The sequence below is a fragment of the Anser brachyrhynchus genome, assembly GCF_964034855.1.
Source record: "Anser brachyrhynchus genome assembly, chromosome: 15".
Classification (NCBI taxonomy): domain Eukaryota; kingdom Metazoa; phylum Chordata; class Aves; order Anseriformes; family Anatidae; genus Anser; species Anser brachyrhynchus.
The window spans coordinates 10631008-10645269 of NC_137733.1; the positions used below are offsets into that span (position 1 = coordinate 10631008).

The window sequence follows — 14262 nt, forward strand, 5'->3', positions numbered from 1 at the left end:
GTTACAGCTCTGCATAAAGTGCTAGTAAACAACGTAAGAAATCAGTAGTTAATACTTTCTATGTTTTGTGGGCATGCATCACTGGGGGCATTGACTAATGTTTTACAGCAAGGGAAGATGAATTTCCTACTTTAGAATTTGTATTTCTGCAGTTACTCTTTATAACTTTCTGGAAAACAGCAGCTACACTGTTTTGAAAAATTTCTTGAGGAAAAAATATTTATATAAAGAACTATGCATTAGAGAAGTAAAACATGAGGTCAAGATAGCTGAAGGAGACTGGTGTTAAAGGCTTGTTTCTTTCACAAAACAATCCTTCACAATGTTTCTTGCGATGGTGGTGCTATTTCTAGCTTTCTCAACAGGAAGGTATTCTTCAGTTTTGTACATTCTAGGGTTTCAGACACAAAGTCCTTCCATGGAATTCTCTTTGAGGTTCACCTGTTACTTTTTTTTTTCTTGCAAAAACGGTATAGGCGATGGATTGTTGTTACCTATGGCACTACATGTCTCTTTGAATACAAGAGTATTCTCTAAGAGCAGCAGTGCAAGCAGAAGGTTTGACTTGGACTCTCCTTTTAAATCAATCTAATAAATACTGATGTAGTTTTTCTACCAATGATAAGTAATTTTTAAAAAATCCTTACCGTTCTTATCCAACACAAACACAGATGTTCGTCCTACTGAGACTTGTTTTAACTTTTGTTTTTGAGGTGAAGGAATATGGTACCAACAGTCACCTAAAAGTCAGAAATACTTGAGTAAAACACAGAAAACAGGATTATGTATGAGAATTCTGGGAAATAGCTGCAGTGGCAATGCATACCTGTGCAAGAAAACTGTGAATGACATTACACTTGATGTATTTTTGCTAGCTTGTTTTTAGAGATGAACACTGTTTCTAAATCACCCAAGTGAAAAGCAAATTAACGGCTCTAATTAACATGATGCTGATTATTCATATCCCTTTTTTTGTATAGCCTATTGGAAAGACCTCTACTAAAAATTGTATTCTCTAGACATGGCACTGTAGTAGAGCTTACATCCTGTATAAGAGGAAGATTGTAACCAAAAATAGTACAAGTACTCACCTGCAGGTTTCTTTGGAGACACTGAGCCCCGGTAGAAGGCAGAACCATCTCTAGCAACAGCCCACACCTGGTAAAATGCTCCAATGGAGATGGAAATGAAGGGCTGATCTGTTCCCACATGAAGCCAGGATGTTCCCTGACAAATTGTGGAAGAAATTGTGAAGCAATGGTTAAAAACTCCATGGGAAACCACGATAAAATTATTTTGATTATTACCAAATGGGGAAAACCCTAGGTAGTAAAAAAGACTGAGTAATAATTCTTTTTAGAAAAAATAAAAAATTAGGATGACTGAACAGAAACAAGGTCTCTGATCCTCAAAGATACTTGGATATTTAACTCTTTTAAATTAATAGCTATGTTGGACTATACCAGACCTTTTTCAGTTGAAATCACTGAAATTTAGGGACCTGCCTGTCTCTGAATGGTTGGGATCGAGATCTCTTTCTTTCTCTTTCTTCTCTCCTCCTTTTTTCAAATAATATCTTTTTTGATTATATAAAGCAATAATCTCATGAAAAGCAACAGACTGAAGTCTGTCTGGCTTCAGATTCCAGACACAGAATTCCATTTCTTGCTGTTGCACTGCCATATGGATCTGTGCTATTGTAACAGACTGAGTAGGAAGAAAAAAAATTCATCCCTATAAATTTTCATCTTCTTGCAGTTTTTCTCCAAATTCCACTGAAAGTATATTTTCTTTCCAATTGTAAATATGGCTTAAAATTAGTGAATATCAATCCTAATTTGTTGTTTTAGCACATGTATTTTATTAGGAAAGGTTCCTATTGAAGCTACTCAAACTATTTGTGCCTTTCTGTGTACCTTACTGGACATGTACTCATTATTTCTGTCCCAGTTCATAGAAAAGTCAGTAGGTACATCCAGGCCCACCTGCCTTTGAAATAAGCAAAGTCAGTTCCAGGCTCTGAAAAGTCCATGGACAAACTCCTATTGCTATCAGTGGGCATTAGGTTAGGGCCGTAGTTAGAGAACTTCTATTCCTAGGCAGTTAAATGAATAGGATATACACATTATTGACGATGGAAAAAAAAATGGAACTAAGCTATCAGTGCAGAAAGTGGAAGTCAAGTACTTCAAGAGGAGATACAGAGTTGATAGATTAGAATAGAGTTGTTCAATTGGAAGGGACCTTCAAAGATCATACAGGGATGAGAGGCTACTGCAAATAATGTAGCACAAGCTAAAGCAGATTATGCAAGAGAAAGAACATTGAAAAAAATGTGGGCAGAAAACTGTCACAGTTGATGGACAAGGACTTTAAAATCTGGGACATGAAAGGGAAAAAAATAAGGTACTTTGACAGAAGGCACTGCATGTCTCTGTGTATGTACTTGCAAAATTACATTAAATACATCAATAAGGCAGTAAAAATAAACAAGGAGCCTTACAGCTGGGTTTTGCTGTGTCACTCCAAGTCTGCAGAGCACGTCTCCTTTGTCACTGATTGCCCACAGTGCTACTGATTCTTCATCAGCCGCATCTGAACTGGGAATTATGGAGATGTCCCACAGGGTAACAGGAGGCACTTCCAGCCATGGCCCGCTGGTGACTATCTTACATTTTCTGAAGCAAAAAAACCCCAGACCCATCAGAAGTATGTACTTTCTATAACTGAATTTGTTCCCTGGTCCATTGGTGACTTTAGTGTGAACAATCCTGAAGTCTTCATTAAATAGGTACAGTAAGAATTAGCTTTTTTTTTTTTTAATTTGAAAGGGTTTTCAACAATCATATTTTGCATCAGGTTTTGAATTCTGACACCTTATATCTGTTCTGATTTCACAAGTTGTTTTTTGTTGTTGTTTAGAAAAAAATAGATAAAATCAAGGCCACCAAAGAAGGTTTTGCAGCTTTAATTTCTCTGCTTCCTAACGCTCTAAAACTCAGTGGGCAACAGATGAATCATAGATATTTGACCCCAGCTAGGAATCCCATTGTACTGAGAACTTCACACCCAATTCATTCCTTCCTCTGCCTCGGGTAAGGGAACCACTTTACAATTTGTTTTTTGGTGGTGACTGTTAAAAAGCAAGTGTAGTATCCTGAGGTAAGCAGAGAAAAGGCAGTTTTGAGTTAAGAGTTGGAGGTAGGTCATCCTGGAAATCAGTGTATTCTGGAGGGAATCTGCTGCAAAGCAGTGCTGTCTTAGGGAAACTATATTAGATTTTATCATCACAGCAGCTATTTCTGTGTGTAAAGAATGTCCTAAAAAACTTGGGGCATTCCTCTGTTCCCAAATCTGAAAAATAAGATCCAGCCCTGAGCTGTTCCTTACCTGTTTGCAATTTTAAATTGATAGTTAAAGTAGGAGGAAATGTTTAGGTTTAAGGGTATTTCTCAAGTTGCTTATTTTGATCAAATGGATGTTATCTGGTTGGCTGCACATCCTGGAACAACAGTTTGCTTCAGGACCTTAGTTAGAAGATACTATACAAAGGCCAAAATACTAGCTTTGCAGCCTCAGTATCAAATAGAACAATGCGTAACTAAATTCACAGCAACTTCTTAGCACAGTTATTAGATAGCCTAGTACGGAAAGCATAGAAAAGCTGAAAAAACAGTAAATGCAGACTTTCACTGCTTAATGGAATATAATGGCAGTTCGCTATTTTCCTGGACCCGTCTGAATATAGTGTACTTTGATTCAAATGGGGCTGGGATTATCTGTGGCCTAGTGCATGGTACGTGGAATTCATATGTTAAAACAACTAATAGAGATGACATATTTCAGCTGTTACAAGTGAACTAGTACGTACTAATATACCTAGACTTTATTGTTCCTTGATTATTTACCGTAAGGAAAAACAGATACAGAGAATCACCAGCTGATTTTGTCTACAGATCCCACAAAATCAATTAGTTTATCTACTGTAAAGGCTTCAGATAGAGCCAGAGTGCTAAAGATCCTGAGCTTATCCTGGAGGTGGTTTAGTTACTGCATGTTTTATTACTGCTTTTGTTGATTGTGTGACAACCCTCCCCCTCAAGTAAAGGAGATGATAAGGGAGCAGCTAGCATCAAAGCTTGTGTTTGTATCTTAGTTCCTCACCTTGCCCAGCGCCTCCGTCGGACGAAGTCTTTCATTGTCTTGTGGCCATGGTAGGATCTACCAAAACAAATGTAAATATGTATTCACGAGGATGTCAGAGCATCTCCAATTTCAATGACAGCCTGAGAGCATCGTCTGTGTATCTGCCCACCGGACACATCTGCTAACTTTAAAACACTTGGAACTTCTGTTTGCTAAGGTGACCTTCACCTTGCTGCCCTACCTCCCCAACACATTTCAGTGTTAGTGTCCCCATACCATGAGAGAAATCAAGGCACGCTTGCCCCTGTCAAAGTATGCTTTATGTGCAAAACAGCAAATGAGGAAACAAGAACTTAAAAATGCCTGCTAGGATTTTAGGCAGAAAAAGATATCTCCTTACGCTGGAAAGTCTGCTGCATACTGCCAGCCTTCCCGATCTGTTCCACCTGAAGTACTAAAATCAATGTACCAGTCGGATACCTGTTGTCAGAAGGAGACAATAAGAAGCACAATCAATACCTACTGTATCATAATAATAACCTTTTTCAGTATTTCCCCTTCTACTTTTTGGAGTGCAATGACTTGCTAAAAACCTTCTAATACCTGCAATATAAATTCATACAGAGGTTCCCAAGTCTTTTTAATTCAGCTGAAGACAAAGCAATCTGAAGAGAAGTCTAAGTCCCACTAAACAACAACAAAACCCCCTCAATGCTTAATGTTCTTTTGACTATGGAAGTTTATTGCTATTGTATAAATAGGGAAACCAAGGTTAAATGTAATGACAAACCCACAAAAAAAATCTAGGTCACTTGATCGCAAGTTTTGTATCCTATTTAGCCTTACTTTAGTAGTAAAAAGACTTTTAAAACAAACTTTACCCAAGACCACTGTGGTGAAGGAGGCTTGGTATTGACTTTTGTACATTCCTGCAGGCCAGAGGCATCGCTCCACATGTATCTGTCCGTGGGCAGGCCTCTGCAGTGAGACAGTGCACAAGGAATGCAAGGTCATTTACAACATCATTCAAAAGGGGAGAAAGAAAAAAAAAACTATTTCTAGCAGTTCCTATTTTCATAAATGAAAGTCTTCTGTCATTAAACTCTGTATATAGAAATATTATGTGAGTGAGGAGCATAGTGGGAAAGAATCTGTACAATTGCTTCCAGTCACACCAAACCTGATGACCATGTAAAAATTTTTCTCTAGAGTGATATTCCTCACTACTAAAAATTACAAGGTGAATCCTGAGTGTCCGTGACATAGACACCCATATATGTGAATGCTTTTCAGTACTTCCATTTAAATATATTATTCAAGTATTCAAATGTACAATGTATTTAGACCAAAATATACATGAACATATATGTAACCTAATAAGAACTTTCACTCTGTGGCCCTAATAATAAAAGGTATTGCAAGCAGGCACTCTTTGTGCACTCACAAAGCACAAATCTGTAATGCTTTACTACAAATGGAGTTTGAATGGATATTTATGAATCTAGGAAATTCAAAAATTCTGCACCTTCCATCTCAGGTTAACCATAAATGTTGGAGGAGACTGAAGACAGAATATCTGTAGTAATTATTCTGAAAAGCTAGAACAACCCTCTTAATGATTCATCTGACATCAGTAAAAAAGTACACTCAATAAACACAAATCAAGTAAATAACCTGCTGCTGTATCCAGTGACTGGGTTCCACCGTTGGTTCTCATAGATGTAAACACATTTCACATCTGACTGCGTATAGATGTTATCAGCACTACTGGCCAGTCCTGGGAGAAATAAATCATTTGGATTATACTGAAGCTAAACCTTCTAGGCACTACATTTTAAATTCCATTAGCCACAATAATATTGTAAATTACCCTATTTCTTACTTCTAAGCTGACAATATAAGACTGCAATACCAAGTCCTTCCTGATGTGTGGCCCGTTCACTGTACACCCCTGCATATGACAAAGGCTAAAGGAAGGACAGCTGAAATCACTTGAATAGCTGACCCAGTTGTGAAGATGAGAAAGAAACGTGTACACCACAGAAGAACAGTCATCCCTACCTTGGATGAAGCCACCTCCATATCCACCAGTATAAACCCAAGCTGTGTGATCATATCCTATGCCCCACACTATGCCTTGGTTATTGCACTCTATCAGCCGAAGATGCCCTCCAACTTGACGCCAAAACCTGCCAGAAAAGGGACAGTATTTTACATTTACCCCATACTACATCCATCAGGAATCTATGCTTTCCCTGCCCCCTACAACTCTGTCATCCTAAGGAAAGGCAACTTTATTTGTTTGTTCAACCTCTGTTCATTCAGTTAGTGAAGGCAGTTGCCAGTTGAAAGCATTCCCTCTGAACTGGAAAGGTTGCTGGAAGGAACCTGTCTGCCTTCACTGGGAATTTTCAGGCTTTGAAGTATTCTGCTTTCCTTTTATTTTATGGCTTATGTTTTGATATCTTTTTTGAACTAGTTAGGACGATCTTGTTAAAATCTGTATGTCTTAGCAGCCATCAGCTGCCTCAGCTTTAACTTCGTCCTCATTTTTCTTAAAGGCAGGAATCACCTATATCTGACAAAAAACAAATCATTTATATATCTGCTATGGAGACTGGGAAAAAAAGAAGGGATGTAATTCTCCCAATACTTCTAATCTTGGCAGGTTAATCCTTTTCTGGAGTTTTATGCAGCCAGTTGGCCATGAAATTTTTCTGGAGAAGAATGGGGAAAGTAAAGAAATTGCAGAGGAGTGTTTTAGTTGTGCAAATGGTAGGAGATGGCTTCAATCACAGATCCCCTAAACTAAGATGTAAGAGAACATCAGTTTGTGATTTTCCAGATGCTGAAGGTGCTCTACCCTGAAGAAAAAGGACCAAAGTATTTCTGAAGTGTTATTATTCAAAGACACTGGAGGCATTTTTAAAAATTGAAGATTGGCCTTTGACCCCCCAGTTCTGAGTTTGTGCTTGGAGAGCTTGCAGTACGACATTGTCACAGTTGTAATAGAAACTCTAAAGGAGATATTCCTGGACTGAAGTGACAGTAGGGAAATGAGACTTTCAGATTTCCTGACTCAGATAAAACTGAAAGCTCAAATTACATTACAGTTACAGTGACTAGGTTTACTTTTAGTGTAGGCCATCTCTTGATTTAGATCATTACTACATTAAGGATGCCATCATGAAAAATTTTCAAGTCATTTGTGATGGGATCTCAACCCAAATTTTTGAAATCACAAGAATAGCTCCATCATCTGAGAACTAAAATACAATTTGGTGAATTTCTTCAGATGCACTAGTAAGCATGAAGGCAGCCGTTAACCTTGTGACTGACAGACATCTGCAGTGTGCTATACATTCCAACAGCCCGATGTCACCAACTTGACATGAAAGACAATCTGTGCCAAGGCACCCCGTGCAGAAAGAACAGCTTCTGAAACCCCTTACATTTGATCACATGGCATCAGGTGTGGTCCTGCCTCCAGTTCAGGACTTGGCTCACTAACGAAGATGTCTCCTTTACAAGTAACTGACCAAATGGCATGGTGAGAAGGAGGGCCTTGAATCCGTCTGCTTTCACAACAGGACATGTTCAGCAAAGACAGCTAAAAAACGAGAAGCAGAGAGCCAGAAGGTTACTTTCACAGCGAGAACAAAAATTTCCATATAGATGCCCCAGTACTACAAAATGAAGTTTTAGCTTTGCAGGTTCTTACAAGTCAGCAAAGTGAACTAGCATTTTTTTCTCAAAGGCACAGGAATGCAGTGTTTTAGAAATTATTAACAGAATAACTGGAATTAATGTGGTTTGTAGCATTTGACTTTTATGAGGTATCTTTCAGATTTTCATTTACTTTGGTGTGTGTACATAGGCCTGCCTGTATGTAAGATTCTCTACAACAGTGACAACAGTTCTTCTACCAATGCAAAGGAATAGACTCACTGAATTCAACTCCTAACTCATTTGTAGCCCAATCTATATCCAGAGGTAGGAAGGGAAGGAAAAGCAATGTTGGTTTTACTGTGGATAACTGTGGCTTCAGAACCAGTGCAAATTCTAGAGGAGACAGGAAGCCTTGGGTGCCCCTGACGGAGCTTGAAGAGGACTTCTAAAATACTTAATTTGTGAAGATAGCTAAGTAGCCTAGATACTGTAAACGTAACGCTCAGATTTCAGAGACTAGCTTTTATGTTTTATTTCAAAAATAGCCAGCTTGAAACGAAAATTTCACTGAATTACCCAGTCATTCATTTCTTGTTCTGTTGTGGCTGCTAGGCGGATTGGCCATCGCTGCTTCGTCCTTTCAGGTGTATACAGGGCAAAGGAGTGTTTGGCTTCATTCAGAACATCAACTATAACGGTGACTTCATTCAGGAATATATGAATATACTAAGACAAGAGAAAAAAAAAATGTGACTAAGGTGAACTCAAGATATACCTTCCTCAGTGCCAGCATTTTTGCACTTCAAGACTATGAGCAAGGCATTGCTGCCAAGGGTAGCAAAGAATCAATTCTTGGTGCAGAAGGAATGCTGTTCCTTATGTGGGGCTCGGTATCCAGGCCTGCACTACCTCTGGTTCATATTGCCTGTATGCATCAACCCTATTTGTGAAGACCCTAGCCAGCTAAGCTTGGTTCTTTCTTCATAGCCAGGAATGTTTTGAACTTCCAAAGGCAATCCTCATTAGTGCAAAGCTGATGGTTTAAGCAATGTGGATGCTTGCTGACTGGGCATTTCTGACAGAGCATTTAACAGAGCTTAGAAAAGCTTGCAATTCGCTATTACCCTGGGCTACATCTGAATTGGTTCCCAAAACAACAGCTTATCATAATTTGCCTTCCATAAAAAACTTTTTTTCCTTCATAGGTTGTCTTTTGCCATATACAACACTGTTGAGGGTCTTGAGCTGAACACACCTTTTTCTCCTCATGATACATGTAATAGATGAACAGGATGCTGTCGCGCATTCCGTCACTCCCAGTGAACTGCTCAAGTGCCACTCGCACATCCATCCATTTGTGAGGCTTCCAATTTCTCCACCATTGCAACATCCCAGTTTTAACCCAAACTGACTGTAATGCAAACACAAATTTTCAGAAGTAAGGAAACTGCATGACTCTTCTTTCTCCCAAACATTATTTCTTGTGACCACAAGAAATCTCTGCTGTAGGTCTATAAGGTCTGTATGGTATCAGTTACTTCTGACACAGAGTATACCAGTGTTCAGGAAGCTGAAGACAAAATGAAAACTGACAAAACTGGATAGAAAGGCACTGGAATGGCATGTGTACGTCAGTGTTAACATTTGACTTCTGCAAAGAATGCAATAGCACACAGATACTAATTAACTCTAGTGTGTTCCTTACTATAACATGATTTCTGTTCCAATTTTGAAAGATTTTGACATAACCTTTTAAACTGAATCAAAGCCCCGGACTCCAAGTGTTTTTAATTAAGTGAATTGCAGACTTGGCAATTGACATTTGGTAATTAGCCATGAAGGGACCTAAACCATGAATGAATCTGAAAAGAGACCAGGAGCTGATATTTAAGTGCTGTTACTGATATTATCATCACTGATTTATTTATGCAAGTTATGTTAATCACCTAACGCTCACGGAGAGGAAAGGTTCACCTATGTGAGTCACCGTTTCAATTAAGGAGCCTCATCCTGTGGTGGGATAATTCTTACAATGTTCCACTGTTGAAAACGTTTCTCTGAATTTGAGGTTTCAGTATATGAAATAATGGCTGACCAGTGCTTCAGTTTCTCCTATGCAAAACTATCAGCTAACATTTTTAGATGAAGATTGCTACTGCATGTTTAATAAGCCACTAGTTTCCCACAAGGAGCCCAGACAGTGATACTCCTGGAAAGCTGTCACAGACAGAAATAAGGAAGAGAATAAAAAGCTGACAGCTAAGTTCAGATGAGTACATCAGAATTGTACCACTGATGCCTAGTACTGACAGATCTAAGTGCTCACAAGTCAGAAGTAGGTATCCTCGCAGCTTACCTGCTCAACAGCCTGTTCGTAGTGCCTGAAATTCTCCAGCTCCCGCTTTGTCCTTTCACTGAGCTGCTGAAAAATTTGCTTTCGCCATGCTGCTGTCTGTGCTGGAGTGATAGACAGAGAAAGAGACTGCACGGAGGACGACAAACCTACAAGAGAAGCAAAACCAACACATTTCAGTGAGCTTTGAATACGGTCCTGTGGAAAAGTATCATGATACTGCTTTGAACACTGGACTGAATCAACCCAGTCTAACAAATTTTGCTAATTAACACTTTGAAATCAGTGTATTAAAGCCAAGCTTTGTAAATAATGCATAGGAATGGAACTACTACACGATTATATTGAATCTTTCAATGCTGTAACTTTATACAAATGGGACTTCTGTCACTGAACTGCAAGATAATTAGCTAATACAATGCATTAAGAGTTATGCTGTTAGTAAGTACTGGGATGCCACAATTCATGGTTTATTTTTAAGATATGGCTGTACTCCACTGTCTTTCAAAAATGTAAATTCCAGCCTCATCCAGGTATCAGTGGGGCTCACATCCACACTGCCCCTCAGTAACTTCAGTCTTACCCTTACCTCAGCAGGAATGGTAGTAGCAAGGCGGTATTTGTGGCATTGGCATCTCTCAAGAGAGCCTTTTTAACTGCTTCTAGTTACTATTCAGTGGTATTATGGGTTTAACCTGAAGTTGCAGTTTCAGTGCCATTAAAAAAAAAGATGCAGTTCCAGCACACTGATTATTTTATAAAATTCTTACAGAAACTCCTGTATCACCTTTACACTTACATATCTCAATCCCAAAGTGCTTTACAGTTAAATACATGCAGCGCTATGCTCAGACACGGAGTGTAACAACAAATTGCAGGAAGAGCAGTAATCAGAAGTTTTGTGCCAAGGTTTTATTTAAAAAAAAAAAAAAAACACATTTTTTTTAAGAATATTGACTAATTGAAATTGGAAATTAAAGTCTTCTGTGGTGCTTGGACTTTACCTGAGGAGACAGTGAACCATTTCAGTGGGCTGTGCAAATCCACAAGGCAGCCTCCCCCAGACACCCAGGCCCACAGCGGGTGCTCATCGGCTCCGTACTGCTCCTCAGCTCCCACCGAGAACATGCCAAGGGAAGACAGGCTGGATGTTTCTGCAAAGGTGCTGACAGAGAGGACTGGATGCTTTTGGGCCTCCTTTAAGTCAATGTTTGTCCACTGCAGTTCTGCAGAAGGATTTGGGTTTGTAGACTTACGGCTTTCAAGATTAGATTTCTTATTACCAGTCGAAGCAACATTGGCTTCTCCTTGATCAGAGTCCAGAGGATCCACAGTCAAATTTGCACATATTTCTGCTGTCTGGTTGCCTGTGCTGCTACCACTGCCGCTGGCTGCAGCTCCCGTCGGGGGAGTGTTGGCAAGGTATGTGGGGATGCTTGGAAGATCTGTGTCAGAGGAAGTGTCTGCATCACTGGGAATGATTGCGTTTGTTTGGTTCTGAATATCATCAGTAAAGAAACAGCCAGCACTGAAGGACAAATAGATAATTCATTAACTATAATTCAAAACATAATAAATTAACACAGGCCTGAGACCACAGACATACAGAAATTGATGGAGTGTTGCAGCTTTAGGAGAGAAGCAGCAGACTTCTTATTGAAGGTCAAAATCGATCATTAAGAAAGAAGAGTCTAATATGGATCTAAGAGGAGATTTAATTGATCTTTGTAAAAATCAGGGGTGTTGGGTATCAACAATTCCAAGAAAAGCACTGAAGCAACATCCCATTTTTGGGATATGAAATAATAAATAGGATTTTTTTTAAAGCCCATTATTAACTCTGTGCTTTTTGTCTTAGCTAGAGAGGTCTCCTACTCAGAGCACTCTGACTTAAGTAGCTTCTGCAGCATGCCAGCTGCACTGTCATGTCTTGCACAGCCAACAGCAAGCAGTCAGCAGGGAGTTACTGGTCTAATCTCTCAGGAAAGAAACGTACAGTGACGCTCTAGAGAAGGATAATCGCTAAGTGAAGCTGACACTTCTTCATGTTACTTCACAGGTAACATTTTATCTTTTTAGAGACCAGCTCCAGACAGGGATAATAAAGGCCAGAAAAACACACTGTACTGGAAGCACGCAGTGAATTCCAAAGTAGGAGCATCAGCTTCTGACTGCATCAGCTGCTGCTTATTGTTAATTTTAATGGCAAAAAAGCAAATGCTTTTTGGCATGCTTAACGGTTAGAGATGCCTTCCCTGCTCTTCCCTGTCTGTACCATTTGAACGTACAGAATGTACAGAAATATGTCCTAGCATTGAAACTCCTGGCATACAGAGTCTCGAGCAGGTATTTTACTGCGCACCTGAGCAGACTTGTTGAGCTCCCGGTCTGAGATCTGTCACTCTCTCGGCCGCATACAATTGCCTTCCATGTCTTCCCACTGAGCTCACTTGGCGTGACACCTTGGCGAAAATAGATTGCTCTGTCATCACAGCCAACTCCCCAGACCTAGGGAAGGAAAGGGCTTGGTGAAGGAAATGGCACGGAATGCAGGCAAAGAGCATCTACAAAGAGGTGCAGTGGTGGAAAATTCAGTGCAAAAACCTGCTGGACTCAGCATTTTCCCTTTCTGTTCTTTACTGCTGATACTGTAGATGCAATATGAAATTCAGTAGCATCAAAAGAAGACTGAACCTGAATGTGTCACATGAGAGACAGGCTGACTGTTGTATTCTGGTGAGGAGCGCAGCCACGCATTCCTTCCTAGCAGTTCAAGCACATGGACCTCTTGCTCAGCTGTCCATATTGGCACTGCTGACAGTTCACACGTGAATACTATCTGCACAAAGAGGAACACAAATAGCCTCACAACTGGTATACAGGTGTCTTACCTGATTATTTAAGCCTACGTTTACCATCATCATGTCTCCAACCATTTCAATCCAGCTTGTTCCACAAGGATTATGTGAATTCACACCTCTTCTAAACCATACCTACAACAACAAAAGTCTGAAGTTTGCATCTTCTGTACAAGCAGGTGCACAGCTAGAATTAATTTTCTTTAGTGGATTAGTCTTAATCTCCAATACTGACTAATGCATTGCCTTGAGAAGTCACTCACCTCCATGTTTGTTTGTTTTAATCAGGTATCAGGTGAAGATAAAATAATTCTTTTAATAGTAACCAGACAACGTGTCTTTGTGATCAACTAAAGCCAGAAGAGCCCACAAGGACACATCATGTTATGACTTTCTGTGACAGTTAGTTTCTCAGCCATTGGGAAAATATTTGCTATTACATGTCAACTGTAGGCTATTTTTGGTGACTCTACATCAACTTCCAAACAATGTTCCTGTGAAGCTGAGCTGACAGAGTGATCTGACAAAGGGATTTTTTTCACTGGTACTGCTCTTTAAATTGTCTCCTCTTAGATTAGTTTTTACCAATGAGAAAGTGTCTGTGGGCTGGGTACCTGGAAAATTTTCCAGTTATGCATCTATATTTAGGATATGGTCTTATAATGACAAGTAGCTACTTTAGAACTTGTTGGTTGAAACATGTAACAGACTCTGTACTTGACTACCTTTGGCAAACCTGAAGAAAAACCTACTAGCTTATTTACATTTATTATAGCGGTTTTAGGGGCAGATGGAGCAGGCTGGACAGTCAGTTGCCATGGCTCAGCTGACAAGCAGTAACTCATTAAACCAGTGTAACTCAATTACTTAAAACAGCTTAAACTGTTTGAATTACTTAAAACACATACGCTTATCCCAAAATAAATGCCCAAAGGGAGAGCTACACCAATGATGTAACTACTTTGATTTAAATCACTTCCTGTGCTTCACTCTTACACTCTTCCTCATGTACAGAAGCCCGTAAGCCACACAGCCTATGAGGAATCTCATTCATATTATCCATCTCATTCTTAAATTGTCTGTGATGTCAAAGTAAGAATCTTGAACTGTTACAATGTCTTAGTGTTTGAAATCAAACACATTTTCTTCCCAAACAGAATTAATATCTGGTTTTGGATTCGATATGAAGGGATTCATTGAAGGGAATATTGAAGTTGCACACAAGTATGTATATCA

General features: G+C 39.4%; 1 protein-coding gene across 7 annotated transcripts in view; it reads right to left on the reverse strand.

Annotated features, from left to right (window-relative positions):
* TECPR1 (tectonin beta-propeller repeat containing 1) overlaps positions 1-14262 on the reverse strand; it is a 29840-nt gene that overhangs the window by 3873 nt on the left and 11705 nt on the right. For 6 of the 7 annotated variants that reach the window (XM_080556548.1, XM_080556550.1, XM_080556547.1 and 3 more), the window contains 15 exons: positions 13060-13161; positions 12531-12676; positions 11173-11696; positions 10172-10317; positions 9071-9226; positions 8392-8541; positions 7599-7756; positions 6208-6335; positions 5821-5923; positions 5028-5124; positions 4547-4626; positions 4165-4221; positions 2504-2678; positions 1092-1227; positions 648-740 (listed from right to left, as the gene is read on the reverse strand). In XM_080556548.1, coding sequence (XP_080412674.1) covers positions 648-740; positions 1092-1227; positions 2504-2678; positions 4165-4221; positions 4547-4626; positions 5028-5124; positions 5821-5923; positions 6208-6335; positions 7599-7756; positions 8392-8541; positions 9071-9226; positions 10172-10317; positions 11173-11696; positions 12531-12676; positions 13060-13161 — 2251 coding nt within the window. The remainder of the gene's footprint in view (positions 1-647; positions 741-1091; positions 1228-2503; positions 2679-4164; positions 4222-4546; positions 4627-5027; positions 5125-5820; positions 5924-6207; positions 6336-7598; positions 7757-8391; positions 8542-9070; positions 9227-10171; positions 10318-11172; positions 11697-12530; positions 12677-13059; positions 13162-14262) is intronic. The other variant, XR_013939648.1, reaches the window with a different exon arrangement.